Below are 23870 nucleotides of genomic sequence, written 5' to 3'. Positions count from 1 at the left end.
AAGAAACAAAAGCCCAGGACCAGATGGCTTCACAGGCGAATTCTATCAAACATTTAGAGAAGAGCTAACACCTATCCTTCTCAAACTCTTCCAAAATATAGCAGAGGGAGGAACACTCCCAAACTCATTCTACGAGGCCACCATCACCCTGATACCAAAACCAGACAAGGATGTCACAAAGAATGAAAACTACAGGCCAATATCACTGATGAACATAGATGCAGAAATCCTCAACAAAATATTAGCAAACAGAATCCAACAGCACATTAAAAGGATCATACATCATGATCAAGTGGGGTTTATTCCAGGAATGTAAGTATTCTTCAATATACGCAAAGCAATCAATGTGATAACACCATATTAACAAATGGAAGGAGAAAAACCATATGGTCATCTCAATAGATGCAGAGAAAGCTTTCGACAAAATTCAACACCCGTTTATGATAAAAACCCTCCAGAATGTAGGCATAGAGGGAACTTTCCTCAACATAATAAAGGCCATATATGACAAACCCACAGCCAACATCATCCTCAATGGTTCAAAACTGAAAGAATTTTCACTAAGATCAGGAACAAGACAAGGTTGCCCACTCTCACCACTCTTATTCAATATAGTTTTGGAAGTTTTAGCCACAGCAATCAGAGAAGAAAAGGAAAGAAAAGGAACCCAAATCGGAAAAGAAGCAGTAAAGCTGTCACTGTTTGCAGATGACATGATACTATACATAGAGCATCCTAAAGATGCCACCAGAAAACTACTAGAGCTAATCAATGAATTTGGTAAAGTAGCAGGATACAAAATTAATGCACAGAAATCTCTTGCATTACTATACACTACTGATGAATAATCTGAAAGTGAAATCAAGAATACATTCCCATTTACCACTGCAACAAAAAGAATACAATATCTAGGAATAAACCTACCTAAGGAGACAAAAGACCTGTATGCAGAAAATTATAAGACACTGATGAAAGAAATTACGGATGATACAAATAGATGGAGAGATATACCATGTTCTTGGATTGGAAAAATTAACATTGTGAAAATGACTCTACTACCCAAAGCAATCTACAGATTCAACGCAATCCCTATCAAACTATCACTGGCAGTTTTCAAAGAACTAGAACAAAAAATTTCACAATTTGTATGGAAACACAAAAGATCCCGAATAGCCAAAGCAATCTTGAGAACGAAAAACGGAGCTGGAGGTATCAGGCTCCCTGACTTCAGACTATACTACAAAGCTACAGTAATCAAGACAATATGGTACTTGTACAAAAACAGAAATACAGATCAATAGAACAGGATAGAAAGCCCATAGATAAACCCACACACATATAGTCACCTTATCTTTGATAAAGGAGGCAGGAATGTACCGTGGAGAAAGGACAGCCTCTTCAATAAGTGGTGCTGGGAAAACTGGACAGGTACATTTAGAAGTATGAGATTAGATCACTCCCTAACACCATACACAAAAATGAGCTCAAAATGGATTAAAGACCTAAATGTAAGGCCAGAAACTATCAAACTTCTGGAGGAAAACATAGGCAGAACACTCTATGACATAAATCACAGCAAGATCCTTTTTGACCCACCTCATAGAGAAATGGAAATAAAAAGAAAAATAAACAAATGGGACCTAATGAAACTGCAAAGCTTTGTACAGCAAGGGAAACCATAAACAAGACCAAAATACAATCCTCAGAATGGAGAAAATATTTGCAAATGAAGCAATTGACAAAGAATTAATCTCCAAAATTTACAAGAAGCAGCTCATGCAGCTCAATAACAAAAAAACAAACAACCGAATCCAAAAATGGGCTGAAGACCTAAATAGACATTTCTTCTCCAAAGAAGATATACAGACTGCCAACAAACACATGAAAGAATGCTCAACATCATTAATCATTAGAGAAATGCAAATCAAAACTACAATGAGATATGATCTTACACCAGTAAGAATGGCCATCATCAAAAAATCTAGAAACAATAAATGCTGGAGAGGGTGTGGAGAAAAGGGAACACTCTTGCACTGCTGGTGGCAATGTGAATTGGTACAGCCACTATGGAGAACAGTATGGAGGTTCCTTAAAAAACTACAAATAGAAGTACCATATGACCCAGCAATCCCACTATTGGGCATATACCCTGAGAAAACCATAATTCAAAAAGAGTCATGTACCAAAATGTTCATTGTAGCTCTATGAACAATAGCCAGGAGATGGAAACGACCTATGTGTCCATCATCAGATGAACGGATAAAGAAGATGTGGCGCATATATACAATAGAATATTACTGAGCCATAAAAAGAAATGAAATTGAGTTATTTGTAATGAGGTGGATGGACCTAGAGTCTGTCATACAGAGTGAAGTAAGTCAGAAAGAGAAAGACAAATACCGTATGCTAACACATATATATGGAATTTAAGAAAAAATAAATGTCATGAAGAACCTAGGGGTAAGACAGGAATAAAGGCACAGACGTAGTGGAGAATTGAAGACACGGGGAGGGGGAAGGGTAAGCGGTGACAAAGTGAGAGAGTGGCATGGACATATATACACTACCAAACGTAAAATATATAGCTAGAGGGAAGCAGCCACATAGTACAGGGAGATCAGCTCGGTGCTTTGTGAGGACCTAGAGGGGTGGGATAGGGAAGGTGGGAGGGAGGGAGAGGAAGAGGGAAGAGATATGGGAACATATGTATATGTATAACTAATTCACTTTGTTATAAGGCAGAAACTAACACACCATTGTAAAGCAATTATACTCCAATAAAGATGTAAAAAATAAAGAAAAAAAATAAGTAGGGAATGGAAAAGTAAAGACAAGTGGTAAGATTATTAACTTAAAATACATTATTTAAATTTCTGTGCCAAAGGTAGACCAAAAATAACTTCCTCGCAGCAAAAAGAAAAATACGATCAGTTTCACACACAATTCATAGAATCCGTGAGTTAAAAACAAACTGTTCTGGAAAGGTGAAGCTGCTTCAGTTATTGAGGGTCCAAGTTATCTGTCCCATGGGCCCTCATAAGAAGACTTCATTTATCAAATTCATGATAGAAAGATGTTTAATTTTCCTCAGTATGCGTGTGAATACTCTAGTCTTACAGAAGTGAAATGTATATATATTTATGAAGGGGAGAAAGGTGCAAGAAATTAAAGATACTTATATTTATGCAGCACGGATAGATCTCTACATGCAACATAAAGTGGAGAGTTGTTTTTAAAACTTTTATTTCAGGTAAAAATTGATATTTAATTAATGTTAGCACTATTTATTAACAATTCAAAATAAATAAATGGTATAGATACTAGAAAATATTAAAAATACTCCTAGGGAATTCCCTGGTGGTCCACGTGGGACTTAGCTGCCAAAAAAAAAAAAAAAAGACACCCAAAGAATTCTTTTAACAATTAAGAACTCGATATTCTAATTTTTTTAAATAGAAGGTAAAAGAAATGGTCACAAACTGATCATGGTTAGTGTTTTTTTCCTGTACCAAGAAAAATAAGAGTTAACTAACTTGTCTACTTAATACTAAGAGCAACTGAAAACAAACAACTTGGTAAATGTGATTTTATTTTGCCTTTTATCTATCTGTATATCTATATAAGTCTATCTACACACAAGCATACACACACACACACATACACACTACTCACTCCAGGGAGCTGAGAGCTATAAATAATTTCAAACGAAAAAGAGTATTTAGAACAGAGGTAAAACAAAACAAAATTCTCGTTAGTCAAAAATCACTCCTGCTTATTATCTTTTAGGCCATGAAACTTACATTAAGGTCTTCCTATTAAAGGAATCCAAAGTCCATCCATTACAGAAAAACAAACAAAAGCAAAAACAACTTTGCAATTTTTTTTCTTTTTTTTGTGGTACGCGGGCCTCTACTGCTGTGGCCTCTCCCGTTGCGGAACACAGGCTCCGGACGCGCAGGCCCAGCGGCCATGGCTCACGGGCCCAGCCGCTCCGCGGCATGTGGGATCCTCCCAGACCGGGGCACAAACCCGCGTCCCCTGCATCGGCAGGCGGACTCTCCACCACTGCGCCACCAGGGAAGCCCCAACTTTGCAATTTTAACTGTTCATGTCAGAGTGACAGTGTATATAAACTGTAGATCAAATACAATCTTTGTTCATATGGCTTACTAATGTTTTAAATGTTCAAGCTATTTTTTTCTCCTTTTCCCTTTATTCCCTTTCCCTTTCCTTTCCTTTCTTTCTTGTTATTTTGTTTATTTTTAAACAACCAAGACAGCTGTGAAAAAATAAGGTATTAGACAGCACTGACTGTATACCCCATACATATAAGGCATTTCAAAATGATTTCTGCAGTCAGGAACAACATGAAACAAAGTAATAAGTGGGCCATGGTAATAGTGGGCTATAAGAAGGAGTAAAAAACTGTGCAAAAAAGTGTTTGTGTTGGGTATAGAATAGGGTCTAGCTTTGGAAATTTTATGTTCAATCTTTTTTTGTTGATTTTTCATTGACTACAAAACCTTTCCAACTATATACTTATCTTCCTCCATTTTGTATGCTATTGGGATTTACACTTGCTAATATGAAATTCTTGAATTTTTTTTTTTAGGAGATACATTGTAAACTGCAAGGCCTACACACAGAAAAAAGCCAGGAGCCAATTTTTTTCTATGATGCTAGTTTATAGACAAATTACTTGCAATTCCCAGGATGTGAGGTGATAGCATACTTATTTGATATCATGCAGGACTATATGTATTTCAACATGTTATATATCAGATATAGCATTCTGTGTATATAGCAAAGAAAAATATTCCAGCTCAGTGACTTTTTAATAGAACATTGTCATTTAAATTTCTTAGTATAACTATTTTAATAAATTCATTTCTTTAAATAACTGAAAACCGTGAGTGATAATTCCACGTAAAGTTTGAGAAAGGGCTGGTTTAATGTGGTATTCCTCGTCATACACTGTATATTTTGTTGCTTATATCCCTCTATGTCTAAGTGAATGTGTTGATCTTAGAATGAAAAACCACAAGAACAGGATACGTGATTTTACCAAATATCAAGTAACATGCCAGACTCAGAAAATGTTTGCTTATAAGCAAGATAATAGAATACAAAAATTGACACTCATTCTAGTGTGGAACTAACTTTGACCTTTTAGGATTACTTTATCACTCTTTTTTTTTTTTTTTTTGCGGTATGTGGGCCTCTCACTGTTGTGGCCTCTCCTGTTGCGGAGCACAGGCTCCGGACGCGCAGGCTCAGCAGCCATGGCTCACGGGCCCAGGCACTCCACGGCATGTGGGATCTTCCCAGACCGGGGCACGAACCCGTGTCCCCTGCGTCGGCAGGCGGAATTCCAACCACGTCGCCGCCAGGGAAGCCCCTATCACTCTTTTAATATAGAAAAGATATTAGTTTTCTCAGACCTATCATCTCAAAGAATGGGACAACTGAAAAAGTAAAAGATGGAACTTAACAGCAAAAACAAAGATAAATGAGGAAGTACCTCTTCAACAGGTTATGTTTCTAATAACTTAAAGTACTTTATTGAAATATGGTAATCTAAAAGAACAAATCTCTTGCATTATTATAAATAAATGTCATTTTCTGTGAATGCATTTATATCAAAGACAGAATTGCTGATAAATCATATGGGTAAAAACAAAACAAGTTTAGGCTTTCTTGGTGGCACAGTGGTTAGGAATCTACCTGCCAATGCAGGGGACACGGGTTCAAGCCCTGGTCCAGGAAGATCCCACATGTCACGGAGCAACTAAGTCCGTGCTCCACTACTGAGCCTACAAGCCACAACGACTGAAGCCCGCATACCTAGAGCCCGTGCTCCACAACAAGAAGCCACCGCAACGAGAAGCCCGCGCACCGCAACAAAGAGCAGCCCCCTCTCGCCACATCTAGAGAAAGCCCCCACGCAGCAACAAAGACTCAACTCAGCCAAAAATTAATTAATTTTTAAAAATTAAATTAAAAAAAGTTTAAATCACGTTAAAGTCTTACCTACTGGACGATTACAAAGGTAATGCCGTAGACTGATATTGCCTAACTGATCTGGTGTCACTTGGTCTACTTGAAGACAGATTTCCATATCTTCCCCTCGGATGTCAATTTCTCCATTAACACCAATAATTTTAAACACCACAACTGACATCTAAGAAGGATTGCATAAATAATATTAGTATACCAAATAATTTAGAACAAAATTTAGGAAATAACAAAGGAAACTACTATAACCTCTAAAAATACAACTGTGACTTAATAAACCAAAAATATATTTGTGATCAACAGAAAGCAGTTATTGCACTACAGTGATAAACTTCCACTTCCTTTCTTCCTACTTAGTCAAGAGAATATTTTTAGGTCACAAAGATTAATTATATGACATTTCTGAGTGAAATTATTTTCACTCAATGCTGAACTTATTTTCTAAGTCATCCATAAGAATATTTCACTGGGCGAAGATGGCTTAAAATAAACCAGTAACATTTCTTTTGTAGACAGCCCCTCATAAGGACTGACCACCATCTTTACTATCAAACTTTCTCAAAGTGTATTTAAATTGAACTAAGATCAAAATATAAAGAACTGAAAAAAGAAACATAGAACCTTCCCTCCTCAATACAAAAAAAAAAAAATTAGAAAAGTGAAATTCAGAAAAAAATGATTCAGTAAGAGCAAAGGAAAAATTTCAAGAGTAGAAAGAGCAAAGTAAATCACCCACAATCTAAGTCAATTCATTTTACATATTAATGTCTTTAAATGTGTACATATTGGATATGAGATAAAGTTGGTGGCATTTCTCTTCATAGAATGTCTCAATAGATTACCAGGTCGTCATGATTTTCTTGAGCACCCTCTGAATTTGTACTGATGGCATCTGGAGAGGTTTCACCATAATTCTGTAGGTTTTCACTGGCATTTGCCCGATCTGCTGGGCTCTGGTAATTTGTAGTTGAGTTCTTTTTAATACCTGAAATAATACAGAAATAATTAAATTAAATTAAAATCAGTTTACACATGGTCCAACAATGTTACATTTATCTAACCAAAACAGATTATTTCTTCAACACTTTCTCAAGCACAACCATGTTTAAAAGACAATAAGCAAAGAAAAATTAAACTGTGGTTAGTTAGCAAATAATAAGAAATAACTTTCCACAATAAAACGTTAGAGATACTAAACCCTAAACTTAGACAGTATGAAAAGAAATCTACCACAGCCGACCACAATCTGTGTTCTTCCCATTGCAGGTGTGGTGCTGGCATTACTAGCAGGTTCCTGGTCAGCCAGCTTTGCCTCCTCTATTCTACCCAACATTCAGTGGTCCCAGTCTGACCACTTCATTTCCCTTTTCATTCCCCTTCATCTACATGAAGTTAATGCTACTATTGTCAATGTGATTGTTCTCCATCCTTATCGACCTGCCTTAATTTCTCAACATGCTATATTTCAATATTTCTCAAACTGTCTGTGGTAAAAGGCAATTTAAAAAAAATTTTGTGTCCATAACACATCAATACTTTAAAAAAATACTATAAAAATAACTATTGAAAATGAATCTAGAAAAATCAGAAGAACCAAAGACACAAAACAAAGCCTCAATTTTTTTTCACTTCAATCTTGCATGGATTCTGACTTTATATTTAAAAAAAGGCTAATAATTCTGAAAATGATTTCAAGGATTAATTCACTGAAGGATACAAGCAATCAAGTTACTCTTTCACTAAATCCTTTTGCTTAAGCGATAGTATTTTACAAAGCTTTACTTTGTTGCTGTTGTTGTTGTTAGAAACATCTTTGTTATGTCTTCATAACACTTCAGTGCATGCATTATAAAATGAGTATCACTTCCATTCACTGAAAGAACACTCTGCTGAATGCAGATTCCAAGTAGCTGGTTAAAAATTTCTTTCTTTTCAGATGTACATTATAATTTGATATCTGTATACATTACAAAGTGATCACCACCAAAAGTCTAGTTTACCATCCATAACCATACAATTGATCCCCTTCATCCATTCTGACCATTCTCCTACTCCCTTACCCTCTGGTAACCACCAATCTGTTTTCTGTATCTATAAGCCTGGTTTTGTTCTGTTTTCATTTGGGATTTTAAAAAATATATCTCACATATGAGTGACATCATATAGTATTTGTCTTTCTTTGTAATAATTTTTTATTATTATATTTACTACTATATAATTAGGTTCTAACCCAGTGCCTGACAAAACAGTAGGTGCTCAATAAATTATTTATTGAATGGATGAATAAAATGATTTTTAGGGCCAGGGAAAATGCATAAATACAATTGTGGTATGAGGAGATAATAAACTCCCATTTCACAGGGAATTCCTAACATTGCCAGAGGTTAAGATTTCACAGATAAAATAATATTTAAGCTAAAGTAAACAGAAAGAAAAAAGAACACTCTAGGCACAGGTACAAAGGCTAAAGAAGTTTGTCATAGTGAAGAGATTGACAGAAAGACTGAAATATACTATAGTATAATTAAAGTGTAGTAAGCACGTGGGAAAACAGCAGAAAAGGTAAGCTGGGGCCATATCACATGGAGCAACTGTCAGTAATGTTAAGTTTTTTAAACTCAATAGCCTTATAGTTGTTAGAAGTTATCAGGACTAAAATGGAAATTGACATGATAGTATATACATTTTTAAAAGAATATTCTGCCTGTGGAATGAAGTATGAACAAGAAATTGACAAGAAGAGAATTGGGGAGACTAGTTAGAAGCCTGTGGTGGAGTGGTACTCCAGCTACACATTTGTTCGTTTATAAATATGCATGTATATTCAAAAATATGTACTCACAATATACCTATGTATGTATATGTGTATGTGTATATGTATGTGTGCATTAGTGTGCATATGTATAAACATGAATGTATATAAAAACACACAGAAAAAGGTCTGGAATTATGTCAATATATACCAAAAGTCAATGGTAGTTACTTCCGGAATGGGGAATGGTATCAGGGCAGAGTAAGGGTGGTATTAAAGTGATATTCTAGATATCCCCATGACATCTGATTTTTTTTTAAAGAGAAAGTATTCATATAGTTCTTGTAAAATTAAAACAAAACAAAAGAGAACTCAGAAAAAACAAGTCTTTTCCCAATGAAAATCAATTCCTTTGACAGAAAATTATTACAGTTCAGGAGAATAACGAATGTACAGTCACATACCGTCTAAGTGTTACACATAAAATTAATGCCCTTGTATTTTTCAAGATCCTAAAATCAGCCTACTGCTGGAATCTATTCTAAGACAGTTATTAGAAATGAAGACAAAAATTTATGAACAATGATATAATTATAGCATTTTATAGCTGTGAAAAAACTATAAACAATCTAAACATCCAGTATCAGGGAAACAATTAAAAGGTGAGGGTACATTCTTATGACAAGTTAATATAGACAAGTGATAAAAAGCAGGTTGAAAAACCATATATGTGATGTAATACCAAATATACATATATGTGAATACATACATACATATATATATATATATATACATTTATAAGATAAATTATAATCGATAGCTCTAGATTGTGGGACTTTTGGGTTATTTTATTTTCCAAACTGTAGTTGTTTATATTTTCCAAGTTCTCCACATTGAGTGGTAGTCACTTTTATTAATTATTTAATTTTCAGAAATAAGAAGAAAATCACTGATGCTTTTTACGAGTAAGTAGAGATATTTTCTAGAGGAACTGTTTTTGAAGCATCATTTGATCACAAAACAGAAATCCTCTATTAAAGTAGAATTTTAAGCCATAAGGGGGCAAGGGAACTAGGCAATAGAGCTATCTGTGAATCTAGAATAGATTTTTTGACCCATACCAGTAACTTGTCTACATTTAACTGGTAAAGTATGCTGGAAAGGGGTTTGCTATGAATTGCCTATAAAAGTGTTGGGTTAAGGCTTTTAGTTTACATATAGTAATCATTTCCCAAGTCTGGGGTACTAGCATAGCATACTGGTTGGTTAAAAACTGAGGTTCCTGAGTCAGACTAGCTGAGTTCCAAATCTGCCTCTATTACTTCCTGACTGTATATTCATTTCTCTAAGCTTCAGTTTCTAAAGTTATGAGCCTTTCCTTACCTAAGCTGTTTTCAACTACATCAATAGGTTTATTACTCTTCATATACAAAGTAATTCACATTTGCCTCTGGTCTCTTATGCTTTAGGGTCTGTGGCAACTATTCTCTGGCTATGGTCCATGGTTTTATTCCTGTTCACAAAGTCCCCAATGCCTTAGTGATGGGGATGCATCTAATACTAAGTCATTCCTAGTGGTATGTACTAGGGCATTAGTTGCTTCTGAATAAAATAGGGGAACCATGTAGTTCCATCATACACTATCATGTATGAAAGAGAATTCTGGTTATGGGAATCAACAGATCCAGTCTGGAAAAATTCCAGTCATAGGACCACATAGTTGAGAATTCATCATGCAAATTAAGCCTACCTAATCAAAATTCCAGATATAGGAGTCCCTGTGATAGAGGCTAGTAGAATTAATGTTGTCTGCTTTACGATCTAAATGACTGTATATAAATAATTGCTGGATGTCGTCCATAAAAAGGAAGGAGTATCTGGTCAAAAGAAGCAATGAAACAACCATTAGAAAGTTAGGTACAATGCTGTTTGTATTGTGCATGTATGTGTGTATAAATAAATAAGTCTTTTTGGGCTGTGATTGATTATTGAATATAAATTAAAAAACTTAAATACCACTTCTAAGATTTGTGTATATATAATATGAATTCTTAAACTATATTGCTTTACCTTTTTCCAAAAATATATGACTATCACTTCCATCACTTTCTAACAACTGTTCTTCCAATATCATGCTGTCAAGTGAAATGGTGTCCAGTGAGGTTTGTGAGGGGCTTCTTCTCATGTTCTTGTAAGAAACAGAGAGTGGAGCCATGTTGGGTGGGCAACGTTCCTTAGGCTTTCTACTGTTAACAAACAAAATTATCAGAAAATCATCACATAAAAGGAAAAGAATTCTTTCTAAAGAATACTTCAAACAAAATAAATATATATTTATATAGTATACACAATTTTTAAAATTATATAAGCTTAAAGTATTTTCATATTTTGAAAACCCTACTCTTCCATGTGTTAACTCTACCAATACCACATTTATCATGGTTTTCTGTCCAAAGCCAAAATATACTCATAAGTACATGCACATGCGTGTGTGCACGCGCACACACACACACACACACACACACACACAAATAAAACAAACCCCCCACCCCAAATTCTAACAGTCAGTTGTTACCTTAAAGATGACTGTGATGTAAGTGTTCTGACTGTGGGTGCTTCTTCTTTACTGATTTCCATGTTCTCAGAGAGTGAAACTGTTTCTGGAAGCAAATCTTCAGCTTTAAAGATTGACTCTATGGTTTCATTTCCTTTACTAGTTAAACTATTTGAAAGCATGTTCTGATTACCACCATTATCAACTGACAGGATACTTGAGTCTTCTCTGTAGTTTAAGACACTATTTGAATCTGTATAAGACGAATCCTTTTTGCCACTTGTTTCTGATCCAATTTCTCCTGAGCCACTTTTGCAAACAATTCCACTACTTTCATCTTCGCTTATTTTCCCTAAATTTTTATCTGATAAATAATCCACAAAAGAAATACCTTTCTGCAGATTTGTATCACTAGCTGATTTAAAAAGCAAAGAATCCTTCAAAGGGACATGGCTAAGGTCAATACTCATAGATCTGTTGTCTGACATATGATTAACAGTTACACTTCTAATTTGTTTTATACCACTATTAACTTGTTTTCTTTTTGAAGACAAAAATTCTCCACTTTCTGTAGGCAAATAATCAGGAACCACTGGACTCACACTTTCAGAAACAGGAGACTTAAGACTATTTGCTTTATCTACTGGATGAAGCAAAAGAGCCACTTCCGCACTTTTAAGTAAAATTCCAATGCAAATGGATGTCTGACTAGCTGGATTGCCAGTCACAGCTTCTACATCTTTCCTTAAATTCTCTGAAAGCAAAATAAGTGACTCATGGAGGAAAAGCAGGAGCAGATACTGGTAGTGATTGATCTGCATACTGACATGTTTATGAATGTGAACCAGGACATGAATATCTGCATCTGATGATGAAGAGGAAAATCTTAAAAATGTATCTGAAGGTTTCTGACTACCATTTGTCAAGGGATCAGACTCTGTACTATAATACTCCTTCAAGAGCTTTTTCCGCTTCCATCGGCCAGTCAGATCACTAGACTCACTTTGTGAGGTATTTAGAGATATTTGATTACAAGTCTGCAGCAATTTTTGTGACAATGCATACCTTTTTGGTTGACAAATCCAGATGGAAAGAGGGAAAGAATCTACAAAATTTATTGGTCGTCCTTTTCCACTTTTCATCCCTTCATAATCTATCCAAAATTGAGAAAAGTACACAGCCCAAACATCCGTGGCAGCAGAAGTTTTAAGAGTGTATTTATTCAACTTAGGAGTAACATTTCCTTTATAAACTTCATGCAGTTTGGTATCTTGTTCATGAGCATGTCTCTGGAAGATTGGATGCAGAAGATTAAAACTGTCACCAGATTTGGGGAAACTGGTATATGTTTTACTGAAAAAATCACAATCTTTGAAGTCTTGAAACAAAGCTTCTAAATCAGAATGTCGACAGTTTGAACAGTATCTTGTATTTGTAGCAATCATTTCTGAACTCTGAATAGAAATTGCATGTGGTTGATCTTGATGACATTCAGATTTCATTTCAGAAGGAATGACAAACTAGAAGAGAAAAAACATTAATCTAGTCTGACTTACAAATCCATATATCTTGAAGATAAAATAATTAAGAGCATGACTTGGTTCAGGAATTCTTTTTGACATTTTGCCCCAAAACACTAATTTTCTATCTCGACATAAAATACTCTCCCTCCCAAAGCTTATTAAACCAAATGAAAAAGGCTTAAATGATTAACAACTAAGAAAACAACCAAAGGAAAAAGCCCAATAAATAATGAATAAAGTACATAACACACATATACATATTTGTAGACAATATATCACAAAATAAAAGGAACAAAACTGAATTAAATGCTTACTATGCCCTGAGTATATATACACCCTGAGTAAATAAGAAAGCACAAAGTTTGGAAGAGATAATTTTTTGATATGATATTTTAAATCCAAGCAATTTGGAGGATGACTAGATAAGTAAATGGAATGACTGGACAACTGTCATTAGAATCACTTTTCTGGGATAAAACTATTAATAAAATAAACTTAGGAGTATAGGTCAAACGATTTAGTAAAATTATTTTCTACAGATAATTAAGCCCAGTCCTCAAAATATTCACAACAAAGAGTTCAAACTGACTGGTTTTAAAACTCAAACTGCCCATATTCACAAAATGTAAAGATCATTATGTAATTGTTTTAAATTATAATTATAAATGTTATAAAGTGTGTCTTTATATTGAATATTTTAAGGTCTTTGAAACGATCTTTAAAACATTTCTGCAATGCAACCGTTGAGTATTATTAATCTCATTTTACAGAGAAGAAATTAAGGGTATGTAAATTTAGGCTACCAGCAACAGAGCTAGAAAATGAAATATTCATCCATGCCCAAATCTTACTCTATTTACTACACTATACTGTTTTTTTTTTTTTTAGCTTCCTTCCTTTAAAGTTTAAATATCCATGGAATTCTGATTATCAACTACTTGGCTATAATAAAACACAACTTTCTTTTATCTTTGGCATTACACAACTTTCTTTTATCTTTGGATATTAATAACAGAATAAATGTAACAAATAAAACCCAGATATAACTTAAAAGTGTCACTGTATTATTTACCCTTCTTAAAAAAATTTTATCAGATCCAGCAAGAAGTAGAAAAAAAAAGATATTTAAATTTATTTCTACTGCTTACCTCCAAATGGATGAGCTCCAGTAAGAAGTAGAAAAAAAAAGACATTTAAATTTATTTCTACTGCTTACCTCTAAATGGATGAGCAGGGGGAAGAAAAGGAAGAAAAGTAGAGAAAGGGGTGGAGAAGGGTGGGGAAGCAGTCTCTTAAAGCTTCCATAATTGAAAACTGATATTAAAATTCAAATTTCAAAATCAAAATTAATATTGCAATGAAGTTGACTTATATTTGAGCACCCATCTTAAATCCTGGAAATAACTTTTCTTCTGTAAAAATGGTTTTGTTCTCACAGCCACTTGTTTATATGGTACCTTTAGCATTAAGCCATCAACTCGAATATCAACATGCTCATCAGATTTTGAATTGTCATTCAACTTGTACACAGCCATAAACTGATTAAGACTCTGTTTCAAATCCAACAGAAACTGATTTAACCATAGAATACTTCTTTCATCCACAGTAAACTGTAGTGCATTCAGCTGGCTATAAAGGTTGGGAGATGGAACTGTGGAGAAAAAAAATTTTTAAAGATTTTTAATAAACTGATAGTTTTAAATCTTCCCTGAGAAAAGAAAATACATTTTAACCAAGTTTTATTCTTCTTAAATTAAGATTAAAAGATTTTGCAATGTTATTTACAAAATTAAAGTGATACTACATGTAGATGATAGCAAACACATTTGGAGAGACAGAAAACATCTTTCATTGCTTCACTAATGGAAAAATATGCAGTTTAAATGCAAATCAATTAAGAAAATGGTAACAGGTACATATAGATAACTACCTTAAATGTAAATAAATTAAATGCTCCAGACAAAAGACATAGACTGGCTGATTGGATACAAAAACAAGACCCGTATATATGCTGTCTACAAGAGACCCACTTCAGACTTATGGACACATACTGACTGAAAGTGAGGGGATGGAAAAAGATATTCCATGCAAATGGAAATCAAAAAAAAGCTGGAGTAGGAATTCTCATATCAGACAAAACAGACTTTAAAATAAAGATTACAAGAGACAAAGAAGGACACTACATAATGATCAAGGGATCAATCCAAGAAGAAGATATAACAATTATAAATATTTATGCACCCAACATAGGAGCACCTCAAAACATAAGGCAAATGCTAACAGCCATAAAAGGGGAAATCAACAGTAACACAATCATAGTAGGGGACTGTAACAACCCACTTTCACCAATGGACAGATCATCCAAAATGAAAATAAATAAGGAAACACAAGCTTTAAATGATACATTAAACAAGATGGACTTAATTGATATTTATAGGACATTCCATCCAAAACCAACAGAATTCACTTTCTTCTCAAGCACTCGTGGAACATTCTCCAGGAGAGATCGTATCTTGGGTCACAAATCAAGCCTTCGTAAATTTAAGAAAATTGAAATCGTATCAAGTATCTTTCCTGATCACAACGCTATGAGACTAGATATTAATTACAGAAAAAATCTGCAAAAATACAAACACATGGAGGTTAAACAACACGCTACTAAATAGCCAAGAGATCACTGAAGACATCAAAGACAAAATCAAAAAATACCTTGAAACAAATGACAATGAAAACACGACAACCCAAAACCTATGAGATACAGCAAAAGCAGTTCTAAGAGGGAAGTTTATAGCAATACAATCTTACCTTAAGAAACAAGAAACATCTCAAATAAACAACCTAACCTTACACCTAAAGCAATTAGAGAAAGAAGAATAAAAAAACCCCAAAGTTAGCAGAAGGAAAGAAATGATAAAGATCAGATCAGAAATAAATGAAAAAGAAATGAAGGAAACAATAGCAAACAACAATAAAACTAAAAGCTGGTTCTTTGAGAAGATAAATAAAATTGATAAACCATTAGCCAGACTCATCAAGAAAAAAAGGAAGAAGACTCAAATCAGTAGAATTAGAAATGAAAAAGGAGAAGTAACAACTGACACTGCAGAAATACAAAGGATCAGGAGAGATTACTACAAGCAACTATACACCAATAAAATGGACAACCTGGAAGAAATGGACAAATTCTTAGAAAAGCACAAACTTCTGAGACTGAACCAGGAAGAAATAGAAAATATAAACAGACCAATCACAAGCACTGAAATTGAAACTGTGATTAAAAATCTTCCAAGAAACAAAAGGACTAGATGGCTTCACAGGCGAATTCTATCAAACATTTAGAGAAGAGCTAACACCTATCCTTCTCGAACTCTTCCAAAGTATAGCAGAGGGAGGAATACTCCCAAACTCATTCTACAAGGCCACCATCACCCTGATACCAAAACCAGACAAAGACGTCACAAAGAAAGAAAACTACAGGCCAACATCACTGATGAACATAGATGCAAAAATCCTCAACAAAATACTAGCAAACAGAATCCAATGCACATTAAAAGGATCACACACCAGGATCAAGTGGGGTTTATCCCAGTAATGCAAGAATTCTTCAATATATGCAAATCAATCAATGTAATACACCGTATTAACAAACTGAAGGAGAAAAACCATATGGTCATCTCAATAGAGGTAGAAAAAAGCTGTCAACAAAATTCAACACCAATTTATGATAAAAACTCTCCAGAAAGTAGGCATAGAGGGAACTTTCCTCAACATAATAAAGGCCATATATGACAAACCCACAGCCAACATCGTTCTCAATGGTGAAAAACTGAAACCATTTCCACTAATATCAGGAACAAGACAAGGTTGCCCACTCTCACCACTCTTGTTCAATATAGTTTTGGAAGTTTTAGCCACAGCAATCAGAGAATAAAAGAAACAAAAGGAATCCAAATCAGAAAGAAGAAGTAAAGCTATCACTGTCTGCAGATGACATGATACTGTACATAGAGAATCCTAAAGATGCTACCAGAAAACTACTAGAGCTAATCAATGAATTTGGTAAAGTAGCAGGATACAAAATTAATGCACAGAAATCTCCTGCATTCCTACACACTAATGATGAAAAATCTGAAAGAGAAATTAAGGAAACACTCCCATTTACCACTGCAACAAAAAGAATAAAATACCTAGGAATAAAGCTACCTAAGGCGACAAAAGACCTGTATGCAGAAAATTATAAGACACTGATGAAAGAAATTGAAGATGACACAAACAGATGGAGATATATACCATGTTCTAGGATTGGAAGAATCAACACTGTGAAAATGACTCTACTACCCAAAGCAATCTACAGATTCAATGCAATCCCTATCAAACTACCAAGGGCATTTTTCACAGAACTAGAACAAAAAAAGTCACAGTTTATATGGAAACACAAAAGACCCCGAATAGCCAAAGCAATCTTGAGAAAGAAAAATGGAGCTGGAGGAATCAGGCTCCCTGACTTCAGACTATACTACAAAGCTACAATAATCAAGACAGTATGGTACTGGCACAAAAACAAAAATACAGATCAATGGAACAGGATAGGAAGCCCAGAGATAAACCCACACACCTATAGTCACCTTATTTTTGATAAAGGAGGCAAGAGTATACAATGGAGAAAAGACAACCTCTTCACTAAGTGGTGCTGGGACAACTGGACAGCTACATGTAAAAGAATGAAATTAGAACACTCCCTAACACCATACACAAAAATAAACTCAAAATGGATTAAAGAGCTAAATGTAAGGCCAGACTCTATAAAACTCTTAGAGGAAAACATAGGCAGAACACCCTATGACATAAATCACAGCAAGATCCTTTTTGACGCACCTCCCAGAGGAATGGAAATAAAAACAAAAATAAACAAATGGGAACTAATGAAACTTAAAAGGTTTTGTAGAGCAAAGGAAAACATAAACAAGACAAAAAGACAACCCTCAGAATGGGAGAGAAAATTGTAAATGAAGCAACAGACAAAGGATTAATCTCCAAAATTTACAAGCAGCTCATGCAGCTCAATATCAAAAAAACAAACAGCCCAATTCAAAAATGCGCAGAAGGCCTAAACAGACATTTCTCCAAAGAAGATATACAGATTGCAAACAAACACATGAAAGGATGTTCAACATCACTAATCATTAGAGAAATGCAAATCAAAACTACAATGAGGTATCACCTCACACCAGTCAGAATGGCCATCATCAAAAAATCTACAAATAATAAATGCTGGAGAGGGTGTGGAGAAAAGGGAACCCTCTGGCACTGCTCGTGGGAATGTAAATTGATACAGCCACTTTGGAGAACAGTATGGAGATTCCTTAAAAAACTAGAACTACCATATGCACCAGCAATCCCACTACTGGGCATATACCCTGAGAAAACCATAATTCAAAAAGGGTCATGTATCACAATGTTCATCACAGCACTATTTACAATAGCCAGGACATGGAAGCAGCCTAAGTGACCATCGACAGATGAATGGATAAAGAAGATGTGGCACATATATACAATGGAATATTACTCAGCCATAAAAAGAAATGAAATTGAGTTATCTGTAGTGAGGTGGATGGACCTAGAGTCTGTCATGCAGAGTGAAATAAGTCAGAAAGAGAAAAAGAAATACCATATGCTTACACATATATATGGAATCTAAAGAAAAAAAAGATTCTGAAGAACCTAGGGGCAGAACAGGAATAAAGATGCAGATGTAGAGAATGGACTTGAGGACACAGGGAGGGGGAAGGGTAAGCTGGGATGAAGTGAGAGAGTGGCATGGACATATATACACTACCAAATGTAAAACAGACGGCTAGTGGGAAGCAGCCGCATAGCACAGGGAGATCAGCTCAGTGCTCTGTGACCACCTAGAGGGGTGCGATAGAAAGGGTGGGAGGGAGACGCAAGAGGGAGGAGATATAGGGATATATGTATATGTATAGCTGATTCACTTTGTTATGCAGTAGAAAGTAACACACCATTGTAAGGCAATTGTACTCCAATAAAGATGTTAAAGAAAAAGTATGCAGGGCTTCTATGGTGGCGCAGTGGTTGAGAGTCCGCCTGCCGATGCAGGGGACATGGGTCCGTGCCCCGGTCCGGGAAGATCCCACATGTCGTGGAGCGGCTGGGCCCGTGAGCCATGGCTGCTGAGCCTGCGTGTCCGGAGCCTGTGCTCCGCAACGGGAGAGGCCACAACAGTGAGAGGCCCACATACCGGAAAAAAAAAAATGTATACAGTTTAATCTAAAACTAACTGTATAAATAAGAGGTATTGTTTTGATTTCTTTTCCTATTATTACAGTCAGCAAGAAGCAACCTTCAAAAACTTTCCCTTCTTGGGACTTCCCTGGTGGCGCACTGGTTAAGAATCTGACTGCCAATGCAGGGGACCCAGGTTCAATACCTGGTCTGGGAAGATCCCATGTGCCATGGAGCAACTAAGCCCGTGCACCACAACTACTGAGCCTGTGGTCTAGAGTCTGCGAGCCACAACTACTGAGCCCATGTGCCGCAACTACTGAAGCCCACGCACCTAGATCCCGTGCTCTGCGACAAGAGAAGCCAACGCAATAAGAAGCCCTCACACTTCAACGAAGAGTAACCCCTGCTCGCCGCAACTAAAGAAAGCCCACGCACAGCAATGAAGACCCAATGCAGCCAAAAATAAATAAATAAATTTAAATGTATATATTTATATATATAAACAGAAACATCTTATTGGGATGTGGAGGTGCTTATCTCTGAGGATAGTAAGGAAGTGGGTTGCTGAAGCGATCATGTCAAGGGAAGAAAGTGGAGGGAATCTCAAATATAGATTGAGTGATGATGGCAGCCACAGAGAGAACTAGAGAGCAAATGTAGTCCAGGATAGAAGAACCCTGACTGCATATCCTGGGATGGAGGAAGAAACCTGCTACACTAAGCAGTAGAGAGATCTACCTGCAGTTTCTTACAGGGGTCTACTTATGAAATAGATTATTACATAGCTATTAAAGATATTTAAAATGAACTTGTAGAAACTAGGATCATTAAGGGAAAAGGACAGGATGTAAATCAAACATGTTAAAGAAACGCATACATTAAAAACAGGACTAACAACACTATACTTATTGTTATGGTCTGAAATGCATCCCCTCAAAATTGATATGCTGAAGTTCTAACCCCTAATACCTCAGAATGAGCTGTATTTGGAGATAGGGCTTTTAAAGAGGCAATTATGGTAAAAATGAGTTCATATGGGTGGGCTCTAGTCCAATATGACAGGTGCCATAAGAAGAGCTTAAAAAATGGATACACACAGAGGAAAGACCATGTGAGAAGACAGCCATCTACAAGCCAACGAAAGAGGTCTCTGAGGAAACAACCCTGTCAACACTCTGACCTAGAACTTCTAGCCTCCAAAACTGTGAGGAAATAAATTTGTTGTTTAAACCACCTAGTCTGTGGTATTTTATTATGGCAGCCTTAGCAAACTGATACACTTATGTTAGTAGAAGTTGTCTCTAAGTTGTAGGCTCACAGGCATTTTTTAAATTTTTGGCATTTTCTCTTTTTTTTTTTAATATAATGAATGTATGTTACATTTACAATTATAAAAAAAGGTTATATATTTTTAAAGTTGGATCGCTTAACAGAAAGACGAAATGTGAGGACTGAAAATGGATCCCTATACACAGGGATTCAGTATACTATGTTCTTTACTTTTATATCTCTTTGAAATTTTCCATAATAAAAAGTTGAAAACAGTTAAACGTAAGCAACCGATTTCACTCCTAGGTGGCTAAGATTTACATTGCTGGGAAGGAGTTTTATATTTTTATCAGAAAAAATCATATAGATTATAGAATGGGATTATAATTCCCTTGGTGCATGTTAACAAAACTGATAGAAATAAACCTAGATTAGAAGTCTGAAATCCTGGAAACTATAGGCTTTAGTCTGAAGAAAAGTTACTAGTTCAATGAATGAGACATTATTTAAGGAAAACAATTTGGGGGGTGGGTGTTGGAAACAATGGGATTATCCAATTACAGGTAAATAGTTGTAAATAACCTGGGGAGGCAGTGAAATATAGTTGGGGGGAAAGGGTAAGAAGAATTTTGATTTAGAAGACCTATACTTGAGTTTCAGCTGTGCCATTTTATTCTTCATAAAGGTGCTGAGCAAATGCCTTAACCTATGTTAATTTTCTCACTGTTCCAGTCAAGGAGGTAGAAGAGAAAACAAATTTGAAATACACAAAAGAATACTGAAAAGCATGAAGATGGTGAGGAGATTAGATACTAAAAGGTCATTACAAATGAGGATTAAAATGATAAAATAGTTTGACATCTCTTTCTCCAAAGTAATTTCTTTCTCCAAAGGATATCTTTTTTTTAATTTAACAACAAAGGCATGAGCATCAGAAATTCCCTTTGAAACTAAAAACCTATATTAAGTGAATGTTAAACAAATGAGCTAAGTAGGTCAAAGAATCTGGAGTTCTACTTAAAAAATTTTTTTTTCCTCAAATAATATAACCTATTTCATTTAAACACTTTTTCTCAACTATAATTTTCAACCAAAATAATGAAAAAGGTACCACATAAACAAAGGTAAATTTTAGTTTGAAGAATTAGATGAACTGAGACAATAACAAAGAATACAAATGTATAATCATAAAGTAGCTTACAAATAAAAATTCATGTAATTCAATGTTTCTAACAAAAGACAGTGCCAAAAGTTGTCCAAGGTATACATTTGGGTATCAAAACCTAGCCTCCCAAATTCTCTATAACTAAAAGGCTGACTTCACTATTCATTTTTTAATGAAATAGAGTTTTATGTAGCTGAAATATAAATGAAGTTTTACTAAAAAAAAAAAATGACCTTATTCTACAATAACCTAACTTTCATTCATTCTTTCATTTAACAACAACGACTAAGAACAAAAATGAGTCAAACCTCAGGGATAAAATGAAGCATGAATACTACATGGTTCCTGATAACAAGGATGCTACAAGCTAGTAAGGGAAAAGAACATATGAACAAATAATAAGTAAGTAAAAATGCTATACTAGAGTTATATACTAAACACAATGATTACAAGGGCAAAGAACAATGGACTTTTTTCTTTTTTCACATTTATAATACTTGAAAACTTAGCAAGAAAAAATCAACTTCCCAAGTAATGGACAAACAATACCAAAAAGGGAAACTCTTACTTGGAAAATCCTTTCCATCTGGATAGTAATATTCTGTGAATTCTATATAGACAGCTGACATTTCTTGTGGAAGATACAGGGATTTTTTATTGCAAGAAATCATACTTTTGGGGGAAGAACGACATTGTTCTGCTGTAGAGACCTGAAAAAATAATTAATTTTATTGAAGTAACACTAAACAAAGCCCTTTCCAAAGAATTTATGCAACATGGACAGTACTTCAAACTCTTAAAACTACTTCCAATAATTAATTAGTTAATTGCCAATGTAATCTTTATCATATATTTAATTTCATATTAAATTATTTTAAAATAATACCAATTAACTTATTCATAAAACTATAACCTCTTTGGATTCTTATTACAAAGTCAACTCTGTACAATTTTCTTTGCAAACTTACTACTTTGAGCCTTACAATAACAGACAGAATATTTCTGTAAGACAATACAAATAAGTGGCAGAGTCAGGACACAGATACAAGTCCTCAAGACTAGACTGCTTCCCAACTATGTACTTTATAATAGTTCTTTACCATAATTCATTATTATGAAAAATAATTATATACAGAATGTTAGTTTAGAATAACAGAAAAATTACAGAGACAGACAGTGGTGATGGTTGTACAACAATGTGAATATACTTAATGCCAATGAACTGTACACTTAAAAATGGTTAAAATGATAAATGTTATGTCATGTATATTTTACCACAATAAAAATTAATTTAAAATTAACAGTATACTATAAATGCTCCTGTCAAATAGTTTAAGCTCTTAAATTATTTTTCCAAAAAGACTATTAGTTTTAAGATTCATGTTACACATTTTTCACTCTCTGCCCAAAACAGCTAATTTATAATCACATCAAAAACTTGTATACGAATTTCTCCAAAGTTCAACCAATAGCATTTTATCAGTTTCACTTATTTATGCTTGTTTAGCAGACCCAGGGATATATCTCAATGTTATTTTTTTTCATTCATTCAACAAACATGTATACTTCTCATGTGAAGTGGAATGACTCTTCAATGTTTTACTTGTTTCCCCTTGTATAAATTGTTAATCAAACCTTTGATTATTTGTACAGTCTTCATAAATTTAAGTCAGTTCCTTACATTGTCTAATAAGAAGCTTTTCTCTGCATGCATGGAAACAAATTCTTTTCAACTCCAGAGTGTCAAGTTATTTTATACAGTAGACAATAGCTTTTTTCCTTTTTCTTTTAATAGTTAAAAAGTTATTCAAATTGGGATGAACATACTATCTTATTTTCTTCCAGTTACTTTTGTTTGTTTTGTTCTGATGTATTCGTGTATGTCGGATTTCTTTATTGTATTTCATTCTCAATCATATGGGATTATGGGTGATTCCCCTTCCCCATTTCCATATGAATTTATTCAAATATAATGCATTATATAGAGAACATAAAGAAAGAAGCAATTGCACAATAAGAAAGTAACTCTTAAATCAGGGTATCTCAGAATTGGCACTATTGATATTTGGGGCCAGATAACTTTGTTATGGGGGCTGTCCAGTGCACTGTAGAATGTTCAGCAGCAACACTGATCTCTACCCACTAGACATCAGCAGCAACCCCCTCCAGCTGTGACAACAAAAATTGTCCTCAGACATTGCCAAATGTCCTCTGGAGGGCACAACTGGTCCCAGTTGAAAACTACTGAGTAAAATGAAACCTTTCCAGATAAAACTAAGTCTCAAAGACACAGACTTATCAAAATATACACACAATTCACAAATGATAATACATACTTGAAATTCT

The 23870-nt window shown here is 34.8% G+C and overlaps 1 protein-coding gene across 8 annotated transcripts in view; it reads right to left on the bottom strand.

The window, feature by feature from the left end:
• The window catches only part of BLTP3B (bridge-like lipid transfer protein family member 3B), a 103900-nt gene that overhangs the window by 19674 nt on the left and 60356 nt on the right, over positions 1 to 23870 (bottom strand). For 4 of the 8 annotated variants that reach the window (XM_019918591.3, XM_019918593.3, XM_019918588.3 and 1 more), the window contains 6 exons: positions 22093 to 22234; positions 14302 to 14495; positions 11343 to 12841; positions 10838 to 11013; positions 6858 to 7000; positions 6031 to 6181 (listed from right to left, as the gene is read on the bottom strand). In XM_019918591.3, coding sequence (XP_019774150.1) covers positions 6031 to 6181; positions 6858 to 7000; positions 10838 to 11013; positions 11343 to 12841; positions 14302 to 14495; positions 22093 to 22234 — 2305 coding nt within the window. Of the gene's footprint in view, positions 1 to 6030; positions 6182 to 6857; positions 7001 to 10837; positions 11014 to 11342; positions 12842 to 14301; positions 14496 to 22092; positions 22235 to 23870 lie in introns of those variants that run through there. The other 4 variants (XM_019918589.3, XR_002172906.3, XR_002172905.3 and 1 more) reach the window with 4 other exon arrangements.

This window comes from Tursiops truncatus, chromosome 11 (genome assembly GCF_011762595.2).
Source record: "Tursiops truncatus isolate mTurTru1 chromosome 11, mTurTru1.mat.Y, whole genome shotgun sequence".
In the NCBI taxonomy this organism is placed as follows: Eukaryota; Metazoa; Chordata; class Mammalia; order Artiodactyla; family Delphinidae; genus Tursiops; species Tursiops truncatus.
Note: the sequence above shows the minus strand (reverse complement) of the source record. Positions and strands in the feature narration are given on the sequence as shown.